The 26,412-nt window shown below is 35.8% G+C and overlaps 1 protein-coding gene across 1 annotated transcript in view; it reads left to right on the forward strand.

Moving 5' to 3' along the window:
• Positions 1-428: 428 nt before the first annotated feature.
• COL12A1 (collagen type XII alpha 1 chain) overlaps positions 429-26,412 on the forward strand; it is a 121,094-nt gene continuing 95,110 nt past the window's right edge. Inside the window, exons 1-12 of the mRNA XM_070932902.1 lie at positions 429-504; positions 9,058-9,174; positions 10,955-11,098; positions 11,755-11,814; positions 12,733-12,996; positions 13,162-13,326; positions 14,121-14,294; positions 15,662-15,952; positions 19,243-19,845; positions 23,277-23,549; positions 24,362-24,634; positions 25,676-25,948. Of these exons, the coding sequence (XP_070789003.1) occupies positions 429-504; positions 9,058-9,174; positions 10,955-11,098; positions 11,755-11,814; positions 12,733-12,996; positions 13,162-13,326; positions 14,121-14,294; positions 15,662-15,952; positions 19,243-19,845; positions 23,277-23,549; positions 24,362-24,634; positions 25,676-25,948 (2,713 nt within the window). The remainder of the gene's footprint in view (positions 505-9,057; positions 9,175-10,954; positions 11,099-11,754; positions 11,815-12,732; positions 12,997-13,161; positions 13,327-14,120; positions 14,295-15,661; positions 15,953-19,242; positions 19,846-23,276; positions 23,550-24,361; positions 24,635-25,675; positions 25,949-26,412) is intronic.

Consider the following 26,412-nt stretch of genomic DNA (forward strand, 5'->3'; position numbering starts at 1 on the left):
ATGGTTGGTAAGCAACAACTAGCTGTGTACCTATATATTTGTCAATTTATTCCTAGATCTGGAACAGCAAGAGATGAGTTTTGGTGAGGGTGGGAAAGTTCCTCGTCAAAAAATTCGGACTTGGTGCAAGAAGGGGGGGAAAGGAAGGTTTTTTTTTTCTGGAACAGAAAGTTGACTGTGGTGAAGAAAGTGATGTAAAAGATTCTTTTCTATTCTGATAGACCCGAGGAGAGTAAGGGGAATGAAGGAAGGTCCTACCTATCACAAATGAGTGAAAGCTGATCTTGAACTTTCCTTCCTTCCTTGCTATTTGATTTCCTTTCTTCTCCACTCCCATCTGCTTAACACCCCTCCCCAGTATTAAGTCTCTATTTTTTCTTTTCGTTTTTTCAGAATTATTCATGTGGTTGTGATACACAACAGCAGCCATGAAGATAAGGCTCCGTGCAACAGCTGTAGCAGTCCTATGTGCAGCTCTCCTCTTTTGCGCAATTGAGGCTCAAGGTAAATAACTCTGTCCTTTATTCCATGAAAGTGATGGTGCAGAATTAAACAATGGCAACAGTTGCTCTCTGAGGGTGACTTGTTGTTTCATATCCTCTTTTCTCTCTCTCTCTCTGTTCTCTTTCTTTCCGTAGTTTGTTTATTTCTATAGAGCAACTCCAGCAGAGTCGCTCTTCTCTTCTCTTCGTTTTGTTGTCTTTCTGGTGTGCTGTCCACACTAGATTTCCGTTGTGATCTTGGCCCTCCACTGCTGTTCCTTTTCTCTCCACCTTTCTTTTGAAGAATTATTAGGGGGAAGGAAGATGCCTGTGCCAACTTGAAACTTCTCCTTAGTAGCAGGAGAAAGCCCGAAGCACTTGTCCACACCCTCTCAATGCTTAATTGCTCTGCTTTGTACTGCAAATATATACACAAGATACATGTGTCTGCTTTTTTTTTTTTAAGTATTATTTTGAAGCGTTTATAAAATAAAGGACTCCAACAAAATCTGGCTGCCTGTGTGTTTTGTTTGGAATGAAAGGGGGAGGAAAGTCCTCTTCTTGGTGAGTCAGTTCATTTGGGACAGAGCAGGGAATGAGCAATCCTGGCTCCTGTTTTTGGAGCAAGACCAGGGTCCCTTGGGACACTCAAAACTTTCCTGCCTGGGCTCCCACACAGACTGAGTCTCATTTAGCATATTGGATTAACCATTTGGAAACACCGTACAATAGATTTGTGAGTTTCTCTCTCTCTCTTTCTCTTTTAATCACACAAATTAAATATACTTTCTCATCTACTTCAAATGTAATGCCTCTTTCCTATCACTTTTAAACATATGCCCTGCAAAATCATTCCTACCCTGTTTCCCCCAAAATAAGACATCCCTGATAATAAGCCCAATCAGGCTTTGGAGTGCATGGCAGTAAGGCCAGGCGCTTATTTCAGGGTTCAAAGAAATATAAGACAGAATCTTATTTTCGGGGAAACATGGTAGCTGGAGAAGTAGTGACAAAACAAGGACATTCTGCTATTTCAGCTATACTCCCCAACCCCAACCATCTCATTCTTCCTTGAAAATGATGGATTGCCAAATTTGTCATTGCACTGCACTGACCTCTTTTGTACATGAAAAGAGATAATCTTGCGATTTGGATGGAGCTCTTGATTTGTGTTGTGTAAGTATTCTTATATATTGGAGAAATAATGCTCCTAATTAACAATATGTACGAAGGAACAAATTTACTCTTGTTTTATCCATGGGAAGGCAGCAATTAGCTCAAAGTTCTATAGAGTAATACAAAAATATTTTTATCCAGTATCTGTTCTTCTATTGTTGGCCCTTCTTTTCATCATTTCTTAATTTTGGAAATCAGCTCTTATGTCTAGCCCTGTTTGCTGCATCGTTCCCATTATTTTATTTAAGAATTTGCTATTTAACTTTCCCACCTTTTTTTCCTTTTACATTCAATTTTTTTTATTGCAAGGAGATACATTCTTTTGAAAGGAGTGGATTTGTGAATCTAATATTTAAGTATTAGATTCCTTAATAGTCCTGTATACATTATTGCATAATTAATGTTTAAGGATGGAGCAGTAGCATTCAATATGTTTCAGAACCCCAGCTATCTAGAGTACATTGAAAAATCAGAATCTAGTCCTTTGGTTAAAAGGCACTGCAAGACAATATTTCCATTTGTTTATCATAAATGATCAGTAGCCTCAGTTCACTGTTCATCTGCAGCCTGGTATTTTAAATCCCTTGTTTGTGTTTCTGTGATGACAGATAGGTTATTGAAAAAGACATATCTCTAAACTGCAGGAACATGTGTAGCATTCACAATGGCAATTGAGTCATCAACTTCAAAGAAAAGAATTATGTAAATTAGCATATGAAAATTAGCATATCCTGTTGCCTTTCACCTTCAGGCAGGAGCACAAAATGACACATGTCTGTGCCTCCCAAAGAATGAATATGGTAGTTCTCTAAAAGAAACCCATGCCATAATTCCTAGCCACATATCCTCTTAAATGATGGACAAACATGTAGTTGATTTTTACTTGTGGCCACATTTCTCAAATTGCTGCCTGCAGAAACTGACAGGACTTATACTTTTCTTTATATGCAGAGAAGCTTGATGTCATCAATCATTTCCATTTTTTTGCTAGCTTCTGTTTTTATTACATGTTCCAGAAAAACCAAAAACAATCCTGGAATCAAACCCCCCCCCCCACTATAGACACTGGTACAGATTTAAGTGAAAAACTGAAAAACTGCAGAGCAATTTCTTAGTTTGCAACTCTTTTAAAGGAGATATTTAAAATTGAATAGGTGAGAAAAATGTGCCTTGTAAATGTCATTTCCTTTTCAATTTTTCCCAAAATGCCTCAGATTAAGTTATTAAACTGCTCTCTAAGCAGTTTACAGAGTCAGTATATTGCCCCCAACAGTCTGGGTCCTCATTTTACCCATCTCAGAAGGATGGAAGGCTGAGTCAACCTTGAGCCAGTGAGGATCGAAGTCCTGGCAGTCAGCAGAATTAGCCTGCAGTACTGCACTCTAACCACTGCGCCACCGCGGCTTGTTAAGTATCATTTCTAAAATATTTTAAAAGAGTCACCTGTGTAATATGAAATAAACAAGTGAAGGCCCCCAAAGCAAAAATTAAAAAAAGCAGAAAACATCTTGGCCTTTTCCTCAATGTATCAAATATTGTTTGAAGAATAATGATAAATTCTGACAATTGGTTTTAAACCATTCTTTCATAAGTATCTTCTTTGATAGGCTGTGATAGGCATAGTTTACTATGTCTGGCTGTAGTTTGAAGAATGAAGAACTATAAACATAAATTATATAGTGCTGTAAATATTTTCAAAATTCTGCAGACTAATTGGGATGGGCTTCAAAATTGTATTTTTCTGAGGATTTCATTGAACAGGGTGTCTTTGATTATTTTCTTCACTGACGTCCTCAGTTACATTTTCATGGGCTAAGTGGGGTTTGAATCCTATAGTTAACCTATACAACTCTGTGAGAACATTTAGCAAGTACTACTTATTAATTTCTACATGGGAAATCACAAAAGTTGAGTTCAACTTAGAGGAGACCTCTAGAGGAGACCTCATTTTAATTACTAATACTCTATTTTCTTTAGTTACAGAATCCCAAACCATATTCATTGTTTCTTAGTCACACTGAAGTTGAAGTTCTGATAATTCTGTAAAAAAACAAAAACCAACCTCAAGGATGAGCTATATCAATTTAGACTGCAGATACAGGCCTTATACTACTAGTCCATCAATCTCTTGTACACAGTGAATGAATGAGCAAATGAATGAATGGGTAAAATTTCCAAATCTAGCTTCTCATTGATGTCTTTAATTCCTACGTTTAGGGAGATGATATTACCCTATGTGAAACATTCTCAAGAGACAATTTACTTAAAATATGAACAAATATAATCCTGAAATGTATTTATTAATAAAGATACTGGAAAGACTAAAGATCAGATGTTCTGATGTATTACTTCATTGGATTATAATCGAACAGAGAAAAGGAATAAGATGATAGCTACAGGCTTTGCCACCACAATCATGTATGGATGGATCCTGTTTGGAGAGTAGAGAAAGTTTGAAGATTACATGGAGTTGGTTTTATCCCCCTACTGCAGGCCTTCCCAACTTGTCAATTTTAAGACATGTGGCCCTCAATTTCCAGAATTCCTCAGTCAACGGGGAATGGCTCAGGAATTCTGGGAATTGAAGTTTATGCTTGTTAAAGTTGCCAGATTTGGGAAACCCTGCCCTAGTAATTCAGAATCCTGATTTGGTTGAGGATGGAGCTAAAGAGAACGTTAGGAATAAAGTTGACCCTTCATTCAACATGCCTACATGCAATCATCAAACCAACATAGCATGTACTCAGCACTAGTAACTATTTTTTTATATATAAATAGTCTTTAGAAGAATTTAGTGAAGGTATTCTTTTTAATTTTACAAATTAAATTTACAATACTATAATTATCTTTCTCTGGATGTTTTAAAGTGGATGTTTTCATTTTACATTTTTCTACATATTAAATCATGTCCCAAATTTTTCTCTCTTGAATTACTGCTGCTCCATTCTCATTTCTCATATTTCATTTGTAAACTATTTATTTATAATATATCATAATCTTGGTGCCACTGCCGTATCTCTTGTTTTGTCTGCCTTCATCCCAAATACTGGAAAGAAAAATCTGGTAACTTTCCAAAACACAATATTACAAACCATACATCTTTTTTTATTGGCTCTTTGATGCCTTATAATATACATTACTTATAATCTCTGATTTCCAGATTTCTAATTTGATTGTACTTTTTGTCATTTATGACTGCAGGACTTCAGTTCTTGGTATAGTAAGTTTATTTTGATTCTTTTCTCTGAGTAGTTTTCATGAAATGTCTGGAAGAAACGCTGCTTTTAGGCAGAAACAATTACAAAAAATCCACATCTAAGCATGTTTTATGTCCCATTGATTTTCATATCAACTGAAACTCCTTTATGAATGATAGTCAGGTTTTTTTCCCCTCTATTTTTAATTTTTTTTTAATAAAAGTCTTTAAATAAAAGACAGTTTTCAGGGGTTGCCCTGAGTCACAATTAGGGCTGCTTTTTCTCCACGTAATATGTACTTCCATTACAATAGCTCAAACTTCAAATTTAAATATACTGAGAAATGAGCCAGAGATCAGCAGTGGATATGAATATATCTGGTCTACGTATGCCAGTGTGACACATTCCATTTATTTTTATTTTCAATGAGAAGTACTTAATCAAAGCAATAAAAATATATTAAGAAATGTACTAGAATGTTACAATCCCATATATAATAAAATACTAAGAAATATCAGAATTAACATGAATACATAAAACTATAAGCATAGTCCACTGAAGATTTGTGTCATGGGAGTAAAATTTGCTATTTCAATCGACTCTTCTGCTCATTATTTTTGAACCTTGCTATCTACTTTGTGAAGACTACTTAAAAAGCCGCTATTAACTACTGTTGAATTAAATGTTAAATCTGTTAACCTCTTATTCAACTGCATTTATTTATCAAAACAATTGCAGATAGGCAATCTAAAAATAGAATCTGTTTTCTTTTTAGTTATGATAAAACAATTGCGTGAACAGGTTACATAATAACTATTACGTCTTTTATTTTGGTTGAAGTAGTAATAGATAACGATAATTAATTGCACATGTGCACACAAATACACCCCCACACACATTTTAAATTTGTGGTGTAATATTCTGGATGCTGCATATAATGATTTATTAGCAGTCATCTTCTAAGATCTTAAAGTACATACTTTATAGTCTGGTATAGATACCTGAGAAGAAAAAGCATGAATGCTTTGAAGGATACACATATTGGCTCTCAAACTGAATATATATATCACACACACGCACACACACAGGATATCCCTTGTGATAAAATTATGATAAAATTTAGCTTTCATTGTTGAGATAGACACATAGAAATTACTTGAAAATTTCATGTCACTGGGAACAATATAATCAAAATGGAAGCTTATTGGACTACCTTTTATTGAGCAGGTCTTGTTTTCTTACACAATTCTGAAAACAGCTTTCTTTAATCACCATGTTATTGTGATTGGGAGACAGCCTAAGATCCAAAGAATTAGTTTATGCATAACCAAGGACTTGTGCATGCTAAGTGGGATTTGTACAACTTTTTTCTTTATACATAAAAAGTATCCATGCCCTGTCAGAGAAATTTGCTTTATAAACATCTAGTTTAAAAAGCAGTTTGTGCAGTGGATAAGCAAATTTGCTTTGGAAGGAAAATCCCCAAAGTCTATTTGGGTAACCAAATAAGATGCATGATTCTTTGGATCCAGGATTTACATTCTAAAGCTGCCCTGTTAGAGGAAAACAATAGGCATTTAATTCAATGGGAGTGAAGTTAGAAAAAGACTAGGCTAAGCAGAAAAAGTTTCAGTCTTCTATATGCTTAATTTAGATGTAAGTTGCCCTTGATTCAGTGATTCGACTTCCATTTATTTTGAACTTGAATTTGATTATTGTGGAAGTGGGTGTTGCCATATCTAGGAACCTGAAATGCATTTCTCATGAACTTCTATGGAAAAGTTGCACCGTTTCCTTTATAGCAGATGACCAGATAATCTCGTATGAGATAGAAGTGACATTCATGAAGAAAAGCTAAGTGCCACATTTGAGGGGTTTTTTTTGTAAATCAGGTTACAGATTTTTTTTAAATGTTGAAGACTTTTCCCCACAGTTGGCCTTTTCAGTTTATCTGGAATCCGGTCATTGGATCACATCAAGATAGGCTGCTGCTGTCCTTCAGCAGTTACAGCCTAAGGCCTCTGCTGCTTCAGGTCAAATTTCCTTCAAGGTTGGTGGTGCTATTTTTTTTCCCATGTACTCATTTTTTTTTTAAAAAAAAAGCATGCTCAGGTCATTTGTCTCTGCCTTTGCATTAAATTTGTCCTGAGCCATTGGTTTGGAAAGAATATTTTATAATGGTATTCTTTAAAATGTTAATGTTACTATTAACAAGTGTTGCATGTGTTAGATACTACCTAATTTATTTTTTTTGTGTGTGGCATTAGTATGAGTGCCTTAAATTGAATGAAGAATCAGTTGTGCATGCAGATTAATATTCTAATCTCACTGCCTGTGTATGGACAATAGGAGAAAAATAACATTTGTTCTTGTACTACTATTACTTGTGGTAGCATCAATGCCAAGCCATGTAATCTTATCTCATTGGAAATGGCAATTCATTAAGAAGCAGACAGTATTTTAAAAATCTTGAAATGGCCAACTCACAAGTGCATTAAACTATTTAGTTTTTAAAGAGTTAATCACTTGCAAAGCACCATGCCCTTACAATCAACAGAGCTATATTAATATGATTGTTACCATAGCAGTATTTAACATTCATTTATTGATTTCTAAATAGTCCACTGTTAAATAGTTTTTTGAAAAAAACATTTTTAATTTTGCAGAGGTGGACATCTTTCAAGAAAATCCTGATATATCTATATACCTACGTATGCTATAATCAATATATCAATATTGATTGGTGTTTGCCAATCAATCCGAAGTGTCAAGAAAAGTATGACTGAATCTCATATGCCTTTATTAAACATTATGTACAGTAGTTAAAACTTATCTTTTTGTAGTACGCATACCATGCACTGACAGTGAATCAGTAGAGGACTGCATGACTTTGCATGACTGATTTAACATGAGAATATCATTATAAAATATTATTATGTAATGTCTTTGGCAATGATCCTTGTACATGGAGGCTTTTGCCCACTATGGAAACTAGTAAATTAAAATAATAAAATTGACTTTCATATAACTATCTATCTATAGATAGATGGATATCATATATCATATACCTATATATATCTATATCTATAGATAGATAGAAACACAAATGCATGATGCTGCTAGATAGCATTTGTAAACTATTTCTTTCTATATTACATTCAGTTCATTTTCTTGCTGGTTCCCACAGATTGATACATAATCATTTGTTTGGATCACTGATGCCTTTTTCCTTGTTTTCCTCTCTACATCCTGTAAATAAATGTCTATACATATATCTTGATGTTGTCTTTCCATAATTAACAATTGTTGTGTGAAATACCATACTGGCATTTTGTTTTAAAATGCCATTTCTTAGTATGGGAACACCTGCTACACACAGAGCATAAAAATGCTAAGGATAGTTTACACCTCAGGATTGGTATAGCAGAGTGGTGTAAACAGTCAGAAAACTTAGTTTTGTGCACCAATACATTCAACTGTGACAGAAAATATTGAATACTTTCTTAGTAACATCTTATTTCCCATTTTACATATCAGCAGCATATACAAGATAAGCTACTTAGGTGGCTTTTTGGAAATAAGGGGTTATATTTGGGTATGATGTAAATTGAGCAAAGAGCCACTTAACTCTTACCATACTTCCCACAATACACTTATCTCTGCATACTACCTATAAAGATTCAGTGAAGTACAAATATGCAGAGATGAATTTCAAAGAGTTATATATTCTTTGATGATCTTCTGAAAGGGATTTTATGTTCTTGTCAAATGATCTCATGGTGTTATAAGCAGGTTGTGATTTGGCATGCTTTTATGAATTGCATCCAGCATGTTAAGAACGTTCTTTTAATTGTTTTGTGAAAACGTTTGCATATGTGATTATTATCTGTGAACTCATTGTACATGTATTGAAATGTGTTTTCTATTGTGCTTGATTCTGCTGGCCATTCTTGAATGACTTGGCAATTCAAGAAACAAATGTTCTGTTGCTGTCCTCTGTAATGCATATTTTCTTTGATGTGTTTTGTCATGTTCATCAGCTTGCAACCTCCCTTTTGCCAACAGCATACCTTTATATGTGTTGGAAACAAATTTATGCAAAGACATATCTTAGCAAGCTTTGCTTAACATATTTTAAAATTATCATGAAATTAATTTCTTCAACATTTAAACACACTTTGCTTGATGTAAATCTTTTGCAGTTAATCCACCTTCAGACTTGAAATTTAAAATTATAGATGAAAATACCGTTCAAATGTCATGGGCAAGTCCATCTGATGCAATAGAAGGTTATAGGATAACTCTGAAGTCTGCAGCTGGTAAGATTTAATGTTCTTTTTTTAGAAAAAAAAAATGCTGAACTCTGAATTAATGTGCTTTTGTGAAAGTGTCTCTGTCTTCCTGGTTGATTTTCAGCGTAGAGAATGTCTAAATATAGCATGAAAAATTTAAAAGGAACATCTTTAATTTGTCGAAAATTGTACTGAAAATTACATTACAATTTTATTCAGGTCTAGGCAGCAGAAAGATCCCCTGAGTTTAGTGATTTTTATGTTTTAGTAAGCATGAATGGTATTGTAGTCTTAATTAATTAGGAAAAAGCCAATAGATTCAGCAAGTTGAAATTTCAGAAATGTAAAAAAACTTATAATGTCACATTTGTACGTGATACTTTCATGTAAGTATGAAAGGAACGATATTTCTATCACAATACTTGGTTTATCATGTGTATCTGCAATAAGTATCTGCAGATATTTATTACATTTTTATATTGCCTTATCTTTGATTGCTAAGACAGCTTCAATGGGGACCTTCCTTCATTGTATCCAAATGACAAAATCCAGTGGGTTTTGTGGTCAACTAGAGACTTGAACCTGAATCACAATAGTTTAAACACTGTAACTATTATAGTACAATATCTGTAACACGCAGTACTATATGGATAAATCCCTTGCTATGGGTTATAATAAACTGGGCCACATTTTGGGGGGCAGTTTTCCCTTTTTTGTTAATCTCATCTATCCCCTACTATTTCCTTTCCTGGACACTTTAGATCCATGATGGCAAACCTATGGCATGTGTGCCACAGTTGGCGCACGTAGCCATATTGGTGGGCATGCGAACTCAGCTCTGGAATACATGCAACTGATTTACGGGCCTTCTGGGCCCACTAGAAGTAGGGAAACAGGCTGTTTCTTGCCTCTGGAGGACCTCAGTGGGTGGTGGTGAAGGCCCGTTTCTCTCTCCCCCCAGGCTCCAGAGCTTTCTAGGAGCCTGGGGAGGGCGAAAATGGCCTTCCCCCCCCCCGGAGGCCCTCTGGAGGCCGGAAATGGCTCGTTTGCCAACGTCCAGTGGGACTTAGAAAGGCTCTGGAGAGCAAAAAATGGGCCTTCCAGTCCCACCGGAAGTTGGCAAATGGGCCGTTTTTGGCCTCGGGGGGAGGGGGGAAGGGGCGTCTACCTAAGTGATTAATAACAAGAATATATTTAGGGGATGGAATGCTGCTTTTATACATCAGTATGGTCTAATTTGGTTTGTTTGACTTTGGCTAAATATATTGTGTGAGCCCATTCATTGCGTTTTGTAAACCATGCTTTATAATGTATTCTGTGAAACCAGATAATTCTGGTTTATTCAGTATGAATCATATAGTTAGGCAGATGTGTGAACCAGATCATACTGTGTATAGTGGCAGTTGAATTCAGTGTCTAAATATGTTTGATCGATATCCTCATGTTTAAATTATTTTTACTAATTTATTTGTTTTGTTTTCCTGGTCATGGTCATGGTTATTAAAGCCATGAATTTTTAAAAAAGATATTTCAAGACCTTAAAGACTTCCTAGTTTTCTTGCTTTAAGAAATGGGATAAGAACTTTATTTGAATGGCTACTTACTAACATTAGAATATGTTCATTCTTTTCATGCATGATAATGCTCAACGCATATGCACCTTGAATGGATTATTGCTAGTTTTTTCAGCAAATTAAATGTCTGTGAGCTTTTAACATTTGTTTCTTGATATATAATTTTTGAATAAGTGGTTATTATGTGATTTAGAAGTTCTGATTATGAAAATATTCTTTATGTATCATTGCAGATGATTCAAGTAGAGAATTTACCTTAGCACATACGGCTACCCAAACTTTGTTAACAGACCTCATACCTGATACTGAATATATTATAACAATAAATTCATATGATACTGTAGATGAAAGTTTACCTGTCACTGGACAACTTACAAGTAAGTTTGCAAAATTGACCCAGATGTTGCTTGGAATATAGTTTCAATATTGCTACTAAGTTATATTTACTATATTTTAATTTATCATTTGTCTAATTTATATGGTGCTTAGCTTGAGATATGAGGTGACACTGAGCAACTTACATATGTAATACATGTAGACATTTGACGTCTACCTTTTAAGGTTGAACTTAACTTGTTTTAATTAGCAAATAAGTAGACTGAATGTAGATTTCAAAAAATCCATGTGATATTTGTAGCAATAGCAATAGCATTTAGAGTTACATACCATTAGGACCTTAGCACTTTACAGCACTCTCTGGGCAGTTTACAATATAGCAGCATTATTTGCATATTGCCCCCAACAATCTGGCTCCTCATTTTACCGACCTGGGAAGGATGGAAGGCTGAGTCAATCTTGAGCCGGACAGGATCGAACTCCAGACTGTGGGCAGAGTATATCTGCAATACAGTATTCTAACCGCTGCACCACCAGAGCTCTGTAGTAGTAGTAGTAGTAGTAGTATTTGTATATAATTTGCAGCTTTATTCAGCATTTTATTCTCTCATTACCGTTTCAGAGATCGATTAAAAAGTAGACAAATGAAAAGCAACCCTTTGATACTGAGAATATTTTATTTTTTATTCTGTTCTAGTTCAAACAGGTGGCTTTGTAACAACAGGAGTAAAGAAGACTGAAGAAATTAATTTGCAAAGTAAGTAATTTTGTAATGTTGCTGCTTCTGGTATATGGCAAAACAAGGCATCTATTTCTAAACCAGCATAACCAGACTGCCTAGAGATACACAAATGTGTTTTTGCTCTTCACAATGCATTTTTACTGCTTGGGGAAAAAGCATTTTTTAAAAAAAACCTAGGACCTTTAGGTATGCTTTCATTCAATTCCTATAATCCACATTGTTCTGACTGGGAAATCCAGAAGTTAAAGTCCAACAAATGTGAAAGCATCACAGACTGAAACAGAAGATTCCTTTTCATATCAGGCAAATTCTACAGTATGTAAAATTTATGTGCATCATTTTTTGGTTCATGCTTGTTATTGATGGCCAAAGAGGTGAACTTTTATTTTATAAAAACTTTTGTTGCCCATGTTTTGGGCATTTTCAAATATATTCTTTCCCCTTTCCCCTTATTTTATCCTTTGATCCAACTATCTCCATACTGTGAACAACAGTAAGACTTTTGTTTGGCTCAGGAGTTATGCCAACCATTTTAGATATGATTCAAAAGAACCCTTTTGTCAATAAACAGGGTGGAAACTGATTCCGATTTCAAAAAGTCATCAAATGTACTTTCTTTACCTTATTCATATAATAAGAGATGAATATGACAATTATATACCGTATTTTTCGGAGTATAAGATGCACCTTTCCCCCCCAAAAAAGAGGGTGAAAATCTGGGTGCGTCTTATACTCCGAATGTAGACCCACTCAGCTTCTCAAATGGAGGTTTCAGAGGCTGAAAAAAGCATCAGAAACGAATGATACATGGATACATGCATAAATATCTTCTAGCTATCTGATTTATGTGCATGGACTGCAAATAAATTAAACATTTAGAATATGTGAGTATATATGTGAAGGTTAATTAATAACTGTTCCATTATGTTTCAGAATGTTCCATTAGTGCTGTTACAGATCTAGTTTTTCTTGTCGATGGCTCTTGGAGTGTGGGTAGAAATAACTTTAAGTACATATTGGACTTCATCGTTACTCTTGTATCAGCATTTGATATTGGAGAAGATAAGACAAGAGTTGGAATAGTCCAGTACAGCACTGATACAAGGACTGAATTCAATTTAAATCAGTATTTCAGAAAAAGAGATCTCATTGAGGCAATAAGAAGAATACCATATAAAGGAGGCAATACAATGACAGGTATGAATTTCGCTCTGATCACATAGAAATCCTGAATGATCATGAGATATCAACCATATTTTGGGGGAGTGGGTGGTGCTCTCTTTTATGCCTTTATAATTTTGAATTTGATCTTAATATTAATGGTTTTGATTAAAAAAAATTCAATTTGTTTTGTGATTTTAGGAGAAGCTATTGATTATCTGATTAGAAATGCTTTTACGGAGTCTGCTGGAGCAAGAAATGGCTTTCCCAAAGTGGCAATTATCATTACGGATGGAAAATCTCAGGATGAAGTAGAAATTCCTGCGAGAGAACTTCGTAGCACTGGAGTTGAAGTCTTTTCTTTAGGTATGTTCGATTCTGTATTGTTATTGGTGATTATTGTAATTTATCCACAGAGAGAAAATTTAAAGCTGTGTGTTTTGCTTGTTATAAAAATGCACTTCCCCCATGAAACTATAACTAATAGTTTCTAGAAGTTAGAATGCCAAGCATACCATAAAATGATCCTTTAGAGAGATTAAAATAATCTCCAAATACTTTTATTTTATATAATTTCAGTAATATCAACAAAAGTAGAAAGCTTTAAAACATTGCTTTGCTGAATAAATAGTTTGAACGTGATTGCCCAAAAGGCAAAAAAATGTATTTTTCTACAATCGTGCTCTTCTCTTAATCTACTGTGCAGATTTAGTATAATGGTAGTACAATACAGTCCTGTTGCTGGATGGCTATGGATGTCCATGTACAATAAAGAGAAGAACTGTATCTAACAATCTGTGGGCTGAGAAAACAATAAGAGATTGTTTCATTTCCCAGTATAAATCATCGTACAGTCAAACTGGGAAAATAAGAGTAGTGGACAATTTATCTCAGCAATGACAGGTAGTTCGAAGAATTGATATAGAAAACTTTCATTATATCAAGAGTAATGGAGCCACCCAGAGTCATTTGGATACAAGATGGGCGGCAGATAAATTATACAAATAAATAAATATAGGAAAAAGACAGAAGTGGGAGTCAGATTTTCTGTCTTGGAATTCCCACCACAATGTGAAATGGATAGTCTCAAATACAAGAACGACTATGTGTCGCATGATTGGACAAACTTGTTTAGTATTGCTATCTCTACCATTTTCTAGGAATCAAAGCTGCAGATGCCAAAGAGCTGAAGTTAATGGCATCCCAACCTTCGTTGAATCATGTTTTTAATGTGGCCAACTTTGATGGCATTGCGGATATTCAGAATGAAATTGTCTCACAGGTGTGCTCGGGAGTTGATGAACAGTTGGGTGACTTGGTTAGCGGAGAAGAAGGTATTTTTTTTGAAGTATCACTGTAATTAACTTCATCCTTAGATAAATATATATCTGTAATAATGGGACAGCAAAAGTATCACTTTCTTTTTCCTGACTAATATTTCTGGTTAACCAGGCAAAGAGGATTTGGTCTCCCATAAAGCACTTTTGAAAGAGTAAGATCTTGAGGCTCCAAGTCTTCCTGAAGTTTTTAAAATATATAACAATTATATAATATTTGTTACCTATTGTAGGGAAAAATAAGTAAATACAGTAGAATAATCATACCACTTAATTAGCTTTAATTTTAAATTAACCCAGATTAATTTTTCCTTGACCGGTTTTGAAACTTAATTTATCATGCTCCGTGGTTGGTTGGTTTCTTCAGTTGATCTCTGACCACAGTGCCATTAAGGAAACCATCAATGAACCCAACCATATTGGATACTTTTTGTTCTGTATCCAGCCTTTTTTAGGGAAGGTACTTGAGGTTGCACTACAGTTACAGAGAATCCTGTAGGGTATAGATTTTCTGGACCACTTCCAGTGAGGTTTCAAGTCTAGGTATGGGACTGGGATTGATCACACTTGTGGATTACTTCTGTCAGAAATGGGATAGGTGCAATGTGTCCATTGTAGCTGCACTTGATATCTCATTGTCTTCTGGTACCATTGAATACAATACCATTGTCTTCAGGCCAGTCAGCTAGCAAAAAAAAAAAAAAAAAAAAGTGGTTGAATATCACTCCTGAAAATATCCAATTGGAAGTTTTTTGTTTCTTTCTGGGATTTGTATATTCACTTTCCAAATTTATACTCATTTAGAAAGCCATGTGGCAGCAATTAAACTTAATGATCAGCCAAGGAGGGTTCCTTTTAATTATGCAGACAAAGAGACCAGTGAAAGATGATGATGATGATGATGATGATGATGATGATGATGATGATGATTATTATTATTATTATTATTATTATTAACTACAGTTCCATGCATATCTGCTCAGAATTAAGTCCCATTGTGTTTAATTGAACTTTATGAAGATGTGTTAAGTAGTCCGGATTGTTTTCTTGGGAATAAGTTGCACTGAACTCAGCATTGCTAACTTCTGAGTAAATACAGAGAGGCTGACTTCTTTTTCACCATCTATGATGTTCTAATGTCCTTCCATCTGTACAGGACAATAAATAGTCATCATTAGTCTACATTTATTTGTAACTTTCATTCAGCTCATAGATAAATTCTATAATCAGATTGATTAGAAAAATAATATCATTTGCTCTAGTATTTATTTACCCATAGACTATTTGGGGGGTAGGTATATTTAGCATTAATCTCTTTGCTCAAGGAGGACGTATTTATGGCTGCATTTTTGTTCATTTTACAGCTTTAGAACCTCCTTCAAATTTGGCAGCCTCACAAATCTCATCAAGATCTATCAAAATCACTTGGGATCCATCTCCTAGTGACATAACTGGTTATAAGGTGGATATTATTCCAATGATACCTGATGCCAAACAATTCTCAATGAACGTGGGACCACAAACTACTGCTTTTAATGTAAAAGATCTTTTAGCAGACACAGAATACCAAATTAATGTGTATTCCATGAAAGGACTGACTTCAAGTGAACCAGTGTCTATAATGGAAAAAACACAGCCAGTGAAAGTTCGAACTGGTGAGTCATTGTCATTGAAATGATCTATTGTATGTCAATGGCCAAGTCATGCAAAATTACAATACTACAGAGAAAAATAATAATTTTTTTAAAAAGCTTGTTGCGTGGATTTTTGATAAGCTGATAAAAACATTTGAGACCCAGCATTCTGAAATGAAACAAGAAATAAATAAAACCTTCTGCATCATGGATGGGCAATTCCATTCTTGGGGAAAAGAACCTATTCAATCCTTATGGCCTATTGAGGCCTACACCCAAACTGTCACGATAGCAATTTTAATAAGTGTTTATAGAGTCAAAAAGGAGCAGCATAAGAAGTGTCGAAGGTAAATTAAGTTTTAATAAATTAGAATATGTGTTATAATGAATTTATGGAGTTGACTCTACAAAACACGGGGATGGTGCTATAGTCAATAAAAAAGAATATACACAGATGTATAAAGAATGAGTCAAGGCCCAACCTATGTTTGAAGTAAAAGATAAATGTCAGGAAATTTAGGGCTCTCTCACATCCCTCTATTTAAGGTGCAAATGTATTCCCATAACGGGTTTTTTTTTGTGTGTGTACCATGTCCTCATGATGTTGCTTTTGTCTCACCCAAAATCACAAGCTGGGACAGCTTTTTAACTGTTCTGGTTTTAAAGAGGCTTTTTCCTCATTTGCTACACACTTCAATAATAATGTGGTTACAGAAGTTTTGAACTTCCTAAAACCTATTGACCATTTTTGCCTTTTGTGGGCACACCTTCTTTCCTCTGGTCACTGTGAACTGGTTTTGATCATTTTCAGCTTTGGCTGTAAAGAAAGACCTTTATGCTTGTCAGGTCTTAAACAGGTTCCTTATATACACAAACAGACGGCTCTTTTGAAAGTATTTTAATGTGGTTGATTGGCTGTGACCTCTGCCTGTTATTTTCCTCTCGCTATGGAACATCTCTTACTCCAATCTCGTTTAGATTGGAAAGAAATAGATCCAAGCAGAGTGTGGTAGAAACCCTGGAAGACAGAAGGATGGGGAGGTGACCAGTGAGTAACAGAAAATCAACACTGGACTCTCCAAAGTCATAGAGGACCTATGTTTGGACCTCCCAGGCTTTTTAACATTCAGATTCAAGATCATGAACAAAAACGAACGTTCTAGAGTCTTAGCAATCCAAGGACTAAAAGTAATTCTCAAAATAAATTTTCACACTTAAGAAAGTATACAAGTTCGGCAAGCAGTAGTTTGAAGCTTGTTCTCCTGCTCTCAGGCCAACAGTCTCCATAAGCCTTACAATTTCAGCTGTGAGCATATGGGCAACTCCTTACTTGAAAAGTCTCTGGCCCCATCTTTCCCCCCCAAGGAAGATTTTCCAACACAGGGAACAGCTAGCTTTCTTCTCAACTTAGCAAAATGCAAAGAGATACTTTTGCAAAGCAAATCATAATAACATAATTGTAACTTCTTGGCTTAAAACCAATTTACTGAAATTTCATCCAGAAAACAAATAAGCATACTTTTGGTAAGAATTAATTTAAGACCTACTGAAAAAGTTAAGTTAATGCCTGTTCAGTTATATCTTACAAGAATCCAAGTGAAGAGAGATTTGCTTTTGAACGGAAATTCTTAGAACTGTTCTGCCTAGTACCAGCTCATATTCTATGGAAGCTGCCAAGACTCTTTTGATTGCAGTGGGCTAGAAAAGTGTAAGATAAATAAATAAAAATAAATATAACTTCCTTTTGGTTGCTTACAGTAACATCAAGGAACTTAATTGAGATGCTGAGTTTAAGCTGTTTGGCACTCTTCTGCAGCCCTGTTCTGAATCAGGCTTTTTATATATTGTAAAAATGGATTCTCATTATAACAGTGGATTACTTTTTGGCACTGCAAGGGAGATATGCTCACAGATGTAATTATTTAATTTTGGAGGGTCCAATCTGAAATGGAAATGAAATAGCCGAACAATTAAAAATTCTCCTGCCTGTTATTATCATATCCCAACCTCAATCAGCTAAAAAGATCTACCAGCAGCTGCATCTTTGAAAGAATATGCGAGTTCAACTTCAATACAAACTCTTACCTGCCAACTGTTCAATCTGTTGCTACGCACCCTGTGATAAGTGTGTGTAGTGAACAAGATTTGAAGGAGAATAGCTGACTTGGGATTGTGTGGGTTACCTGTTGGCAACCCCTTAAAGAAATAGCATCTTTTTCTTCCCAGTTAAATTTAAAGAGGTTCAGACAGTTGTTATGTGCATATCCACCTACATTCCAAATTGCCTTTTCCCCTTTGAATCTAGACCAGGGGTCTCCAACCTTGGCAACTTTTAAGACTTATGGACTTCAACTCCCAGAAACTTTGCTGGCTGGGGAATTCTGGGAGTTGAAGTCCACAAGTCTTAAAGCTGCTAAGGTTGGAGACTGCTGATCTAGACTGTGTAATCATGCAAACAATAGGAAAGGGCCATAGGTTGTGCTTAGCAGTTGAGCTGTGATGGTTCTCTTGTGAGTTTCCTTCACACAACCTGTGATATTTTCTCTTTTTTTCTTCTTCATTGAATTAATTCTGCGCTGTTGGAAACAGGATGCTGGAATATATAGATACAGGTAGTCCTTGACTTACAACCATTCGTTTAATGACTGTGTGAAGTTATAATCACACTGGAAAAAGTGACTTGTCACAGTGTACCCATGGGCATGTGATCAAAATTCAAGTGTTTGGCAAATGGCATGTATTTACGACATTGCAGCACCCTAGGGTCACTTGGTCGGCAAGCAAATCACATGAAACTTCCCCCACTGATTTTGCTTGTTACAGCTGGGAAGGTAAAATGGCGACCAGTGGTCGCCATTTTACCTTCCCAGCTGTAACAAGCAAAATCAGTGGGGGATGTTTCATGTGGTTTGCTTAACAACTGCTGTGATTCACTTAACAGCTGTGGCAAAAAGAGTTGTAAAATTGGTCGTGACTCAGTCAACCACCACCATGCTTAACAACAGAAATTTTGGTCCCAATTATGGGCATAAGTTGAGGACCACCTGTATTTCAGATAATTTAAGAGTTCTTACTTTCTAACAAACAGCGACAACTACATACTGTTACATTCCAGAAAAATCAAAAGTGGTTAAAGTGTCAAATACGTATTTACAGTAGCATTGTAATATTAATGTAATACAGTCGATGACATACGAAGACCTAGAGAAAATGATGTTGTCATTTTAAAAGCCAGGTGAAAGAAACAAACGTTGCATTTTTTTCCTCCTAAAATGCTATATTGATACTAAATACCCTATTTCTTTTTACAGAATGCGCACAAGGAATAGATGTAAAAGCCGATATTGTGCTTTTGGTTGATGGCTCCTACAGTATTGGTATTGCCAATTTTGCTAAAGTGAAAGCATTTTTAGAAGTGTTAGTTAAAAGCTTCGAGATTTCACCTGAAAAAGTCCAAATAAGCCTTGTGCAGTACAGCAGGGATCCATATACGGAATTTCCTTTGAACAAATTCAACAGAATTGACGATGTAATTCGAGCTATTAACACCTTCCCCTACAGAGGTGGATCTACCAACACAGGCAAAGCTATGACCTACGTAAGGGAAAAAGTCCTCATCCCAAACAGGGGTGCAAGACCAAATGTGGCAAGAGTCATGATTCTCATTACTGACGGAAAATCATCCGATGCTTTTAAAGACCCAGCCATAAAACTGAGGAACGCAAATGTAGAGATATTTGCAGTCGGTGTTAAGGATGCTGTACGGTCTGAGTTGGAAGCAATTGCTACACCCCCTGCAGAAACCCATGTCTACACTGTGGAGGATTTCGATGCTTTTCAGAAAATATCACTTGAACTTACACAGTCTGTCTGTTTGCAAATTGAACAGGAACTTGAAGTGATTAAAAGAAAAGGTAGGCGGTGGTTCTTTCCATGTAGACCAGAGGTGGGTTTCAGCAGGTTCTGACCAGTTCTGGAGAACCGGTAGCGGAAATTTTGAGTAGTTCGGGGAACTGGTAGTAAAAATTCTGACTGGCCCTGCCCCCATCTATTCTCTGCCTCCCAAGTCCCAGCTGATTGGGAGGAAATGGGGATTTTGCAGTAACCTTCCCCTGGATTGGGGAGAGAGTGGAGATTTTACAGTATCGTTCCCCTGGAGTGGGGTGGGATTGAAGATTTTACAGTATCCTTCCCCTGCCATGCCCACCAAGCCATGCCACGCCCACCAAGCCACACCCATAGAACCGGTAGTAAAAAAATTTGAAACCCACCACTGATGTAGACCTGTGTGATGAAAATACTTACTGAAGAGCGGGAACAAAAGATAAATAGCAGCATGCTTTACTACTACTCTGAGGGAAATTAAATGCTTAAAGCACAGTTTATGGATTGTTGTGAACATGATTTGATCATATCTATTGGATACCTTCCACCTCTCTATGTAGCTCACCAAAAGCTTGTTTAAAGTTTAAGGTGCTTTCTGGCAGTGACTTCTGATCATGTTCCTCTGATAAACAAACCTAAAATAACTCATGACTTGTTTTAGGTTTGTTTCTTTTTCTAGCAATGGGTGAAAGTCATTGTCAGATGACACGAGAACTTAAAAGCCGTATGGAGCTACGGGGAAAATTACTATATGCAATCAGATGTGTTCCCAACCAATCATAAATAACCCTCTCTGTAAATAAAAATGGGGAAAGCATTATATTTTGGTCAGTAATGTTTTTGAAATATTGAATTGTATCATTTAAAAGAGTCAGAAATTAAGCATGGAAAGGAAAGGGGGGCGGAATTAATAGAGCAACTTACAGGTAGTCTATGCTTAATGACAACTATTTGAAGTTACAGTGGCATTGAACAAATAGTAGTTATGGCTGGTCCTTGGAGTCAAATCTGCAGTATCCCTATGGTCAAGTGATCAAAATTTGGGCGCTTGGCAATCTCCCTGCATTTGCAAACACAGCGTGTGTTTCAGCTCCTTCGACCTGACTATCTCTCCATCATCCCAATCTCTTTGACTGCTCTGCATTCTGCCTCCCACCCCATTCCAGCTGATCTGTGCCATCTCCTTCCTCTCACTGCTGATGAGGGGTGCCCAAATGAGGCAGCTGCTGGCATTTGCAAGGCCTCAGGGCTACAACTTGATACCACCTTGAAGAAAATAAGATTTTATAGAATATTCCTAAATGGAATTGGATTGTGTATACAAATGGCAAATCCTCCACTTTGCACTGACCATATGAAAAAAAAACCAAAAAACCTTTTTAACTCAATGGATCTTTGCCATAGAAACCAGTGGGGATTAATTTTGGTATGTTAGCTCTAGTATGAAATACCTAAAAGGTTCAATTTGGGTAACTCAGTTAATATTGTTATCCTTCAGTGGGAAGGAATGTTCTATGAGCGGAAAAATCATCTCCATGATGGAGATTTAATAGGATTCATGATACTATCTTTAGAAAAAACAAATAAAATAATTTTTAATTTTAATTTAATTTATGCTGTTCCAAGTAAATTATTATTATTGGTTTATTCTGTAGTCAGATGTTTAGACTGGATTTGGCATTTTTATCCACCTATTGACTGCTTTTCAAAGAGTTGGAATAGACAGATGTGGATGTTTGTTGGTATTAAATAAAGGTATCATTGCAGGATGGAAGCTGTTCCAAGCAAAATTGCCTTTTGCAATTGACTAATGGTGATTTTGACAATGAAGATGGTGTTTAAGTAGTATTAGAATTAGTATATTTATTATATTTGTGTGTTTTTTACATTTTGATAAGTAGGTTAGTTCTATTTTTATTTTATACTTTAATGTGGATGTTTTAACTTTGGTTCTGTTCTCTGACTGTTTTTATTGCTGATTTTTGTTATAAAGCAGTATGAGTCTATGGTTGATTTGGATACATATAAGTGAAATAAATACATAAGTTGTTATTAATGTTGCCTGTGCAGTAGATGTGGAGTCTGTGGTGTGAACCGACAGCCAAAAGACAAATGCAGTTTTAGGTTGCCTCAGCTAAAATATAGCTTTCAAGTGATAAGTTACAATCATTCTATTTCATTCTAGTTTGGCCAAACCTCTGTTTGGGTATTTTGCCTGATTCTGGGCACTCCACTTTAAAGATACAAGGAAACTGAGATGGGGTTCAGAAAGGTAATGAGAATTATCAGGAGACTAGAAAACAGACTGAAGGAGCTAGGTGTGCTGAGTTTTGAGAAAAGAAGATTGGGTGTGGAGAATGGAATATAGCAGCACCCTCTAAATTCCAGAAGGCATATCACACAAAAGAAAGTAAATACTTCTTTACCTGTTCTTTATAGTCCAGAGGGCAGGGTGTGGAATAATATGATTTAAGTTTCTAGAAGGCGGTAGGAATAGTTTGAGAGTGAAGCCATTTACTCAGGGAAATAATGGGCTCACCTTCCCCTCTAGGTGTTCACGTACAAAATAATCAGACATCTATTGGGGAGGCTTTAAATTTTATCCTTGGCACTGAATAAAGGGTAGGACTTGATGGCCTAAATGCTTCTTCCAACTCTGTTATTCTATGACCTTCAGGCTTAGCTACCAAAGACACCTAGCCAAGTGACAGAAGAGCAGGCTCTGAATGAGAGTTTTCCTGACCTCCTTCTCCAATTAAATTGTTACTATTTAAAGCTATTATCTTCTTTGATTTGAAATCAGAATTGTATAGATTCATATTAGCACTGTGCTAGCTGGTTTGATTCTTCATTACTGTGCTACTGTTGGTTTCAAATAATTGGATTTTTTTGTGGGGGGAAGGGGGGGGGTTGCTGTTATTTATTTAAGTAGAGTATGCTGTGCCTCTTTCATAGTAATTATTACTCTGTGGGTAGCTTAGTAAGCAAGCTCAACAAGACTTTACTACATAGAGCAGGGGCATCAAACTCGATTTTGTTGAGGGCCGCATAAGGGTTGTGTTGGATCTCAGGTGGGCGTGGCCAGCTGTATGTCACTTGTGTCGGGGGCGCCTGTGGCGGCCCGAGTGCTCTGCCAGCGAAAATGGGCTCCCAATCTCCATTTTTGGATGGGATGGCCTCTTGCAACCCTCTGCCGCACACGGCCCTCACGAGCTCCGTTTTCGCTGGCAGAGGCACCATGGGCACCTTTGCTGTTTCCAGGGCGGCCTTGTGAGCCAGATCTAAGAACCCCGGGTTTGGTCTGTGGGCCTTAAGTTTGATACCCCGACACAGAGAAATCACATTTTTCCCCATATAGACTTTACTACATAGGGAATTCAAGTTTTTCTCCACATATCTCTGGAATTTAAAACATTTATCTAACTGTGCTTTGCTTACTAAACTGTTATTTTTTTAACAGCTCACTTACCTGCAAGGAACTTGGAATTTTCTGAAGTTACTTCTAACAGTTTCAAAGTTACCTGGTCTCCAGCAGGAGAAAATGTTTTGTTTTACCTTATCAAGTATAAAGAGGCTCTTGGTGGAGAGGAAGTCAGTGTTTCTGTACGTGCTCCAGTTACTAACACAGTCCTTACTAATTTACTACCAAAAACTACATATTCTGTCAGTGTGATTGCAGAATATGAAGATGGTGATGGACCTCCACTGGATGGGAATGAAACAACTTTAGAAGGTATCTTTCCTGTTGCCTTGATTCGGTTCTTCTCTTTGAACCCTAATATAGAGATCCAAATCTTTCTTACCAAGTTACAGTGGTTGCTCCTGAACAACCCCAGCAGTTGAGAGTTAATTATGTATGAATTCCAATTTTATTGTGTCCAGATAATAGATAAGAGGTCACATGAGGAGAAATATATTGTTAAGTGAGAAATGGCAGCAAACTTTCCCATTTCCTTATGAATGGAAGAAAGACATGGAACAATATATAATGGATTTATTTCAAAGAAAGTGCATTTGTTTGAAATAAATACATTTCTCAATAAAATAAATATGCATACAAGAATAAAATTTTAAATTAGACTGTGAATAGAAAGAAGAGGATTATGGTTCTAATATATATTTAAAGTTCTTGGGTAATAATTCCTTATTTTAAAGATAATATATTGTACCTGAGACGTGTGTGTATGTATGTATTTAATTTGGGCATCGTTATGATAAAGCAATTTAATATTCACAGGACTATAGAATATATAAGGATAATTTGAAAAATAACTCCATGTGATAACAGAAACTATTTTACATTAAATTTTTATCAGAACATTCACTCCTCTTTGTCATCTACACCTTATTAATCCTTGCATGTTGATATTTGTATTAAACTCTTTATACATCTTACTGTTAGGTTTTTAGAATGCACTGACAAAAAATGTTAAAGCATGAACAGAATAATACGATTGTATAACCTATCAAGATTTTCTTTGTATATTTATTTTGAGATGAATTAAAATATGGGACTAATACAATTTTTGGAAAAATTATTTTTAGTCATAGGATCTCCACGAAACCTGAAAGTCACTGATGAAACAACGGATAGTTTTAAAGTTGGATGGTCACCAGCTCCTGGGAATGTTCTCAGATACAGGCTTGCATATAGACCAGTTACTGGTGGGGAAACAAAACAAGTAACCATCCCAGCAAATGAAAAGGCAACCACTCTACATAATCTGATGCCTGATACAACGTATGAAGTTTCCTTAACTGCTGAGTACTTGTCTGGAGTTGGAAGTCCATTGGATGGACATGGAAAAACTGAAGAAGGTAGCTAACCAACATCCTGCTTTTGCAGTCAAATGAATTTTCATATAGGATATAGCAATAAAAATCTACTAGCCTATCGTCATTGTAATAGGAAGCTATGATGCATTTCACTGGTTCATTGGCAGCATGTAGAATAATTGTCTGACATGTCTCATCTTGAGTGTGTTGAGTAGTGCATATTAAGACACAAATATCTACATGTCTTTGCCAATCTTTGAATCCTGGTTCTTTGTAGAGGCACACTTCTTTTTAGCAATAGTATTTATCTGTATCTCTTAAATTTCATTCCAATAGCCAAGCAGATCCCTATTTCTTATCTTTTTTCTCCCTAAAATTGCAGCTTTTAGCCCGGAGATCTATTCCTAACCACAATGATGTCAAAATAATGAAATCTCTCCCCTTTTGTACTTGCATTGTGACACCGCACACAAGTACTGTACAGAAGAGTTGGAGTTTGTGTCATGATATCCCATGCCCTAATTCCATTCTTGAAGTAGACAGCTATAGTCTTCAAGTATTACTGTGTTGTTTGTCTGACCTTAAATACCAATGCTATCTGGTATCTCTTGCTTATCTAAGAAAACTTGATTTAGCAGACCCCATTTAAAGACTTCAGGTATAAAGGACCAAATTTCCATTTGGTAATTTCATCTAAAATAATAGAAAAGTCCAGATGAGACACTTAAATGTATTTTAATTTTCATATTTTATATATTTTAACGTATCTGCGGTGATGAACTCATTATTGAAATGATACAAATTAATATCACACATCAATTTATGCATTTGTGTAATGACCGCTTATATGAATGATGTCAATTAATGCAGATGACTTACTTTTGGATTTAAAATATTTGGGAATAGTGGTTACCCCTCCCATCCAATTAGTTCATTGAATAAAGGTTTGATTGTATTATAAAAAAAATAATAGTATTGTAGTAATTTATTTCACCAATATTTTACAGTTAGAAAATTGTTCTTGGAATGGTTTTGTTGGTTTACTCCTAAGGTGTTTTTTAAAAATTTATTTATCCTACATAGTGCTTGGAAGACCAAGAGACTTGAAAGTTTCAGATGCTACAACATCCTCATTGAAGTTATCTTGGAATTCAGCACCTGGCAAAGTGCAGCAGTATCTTGTCACATACACTCCAGTAATCGGAGGTGAACCTAAAGAGATCACCGTAAGGGGAGACACCACCAGTACAGTTCTCACTAACTTGGAACCAGGAACAAAATATGATTTGTCTGTAACTGCCCTTTATGCATCTGGAGCAGGAGAGGCTCTTTCTAAACAAGGAGAAACGCTTGAAGGTAAGAACACCTGGATTTATTATGGTTGGAATGGAATACCACATTAATCTGAAAGGAAGAACAAAAATGGAAATTAAGACATTTTCTATAAGGAAGAATAGACCACCTTCAAAAAGAAACCCTAGGATTGCCAATTAACATTAATATTGGAAATTTAGCCTTCTCCAGGAATTCTAGGCATATTTCACATTTGTATAAGCATACATGTGTACATGTGTGAGCGTATTACACATATACTTGAAATACTAGAAATAAAGGACATACTCAGAAGAACAAAAACGGGGCTTGTGAAACATGGTTTATAATTGAGTGAAGTAAGTGAATCAGTGGTTTACTCAAGAAAGATTGCTTAAACCTTTTGTTTAGCCCAATGTGTGAATTTAGCCAGCAGTTGTTTTGTATTTCTTTTTTGCCCTGAATTGAATAGACAATTGCAACAGGCTTCTTTTCTGAACAGTTTTATC

The sequence above is a fragment of the Pituophis catenifer genome, unplaced genomic scaffold (assembly GCF_029215685.1).
Source record: "Pituophis catenifer annectens isolate HBS135680 unplaced genomic scaffold, rPitCat1.0.hap2 SCAF_1, whole genome shotgun sequence".
Taxonomy (NCBI): domain Eukaryota; kingdom Metazoa; phylum Chordata; class Lepidosauria; order Squamata; family Colubridae; genus Pituophis; species Pituophis catenifer.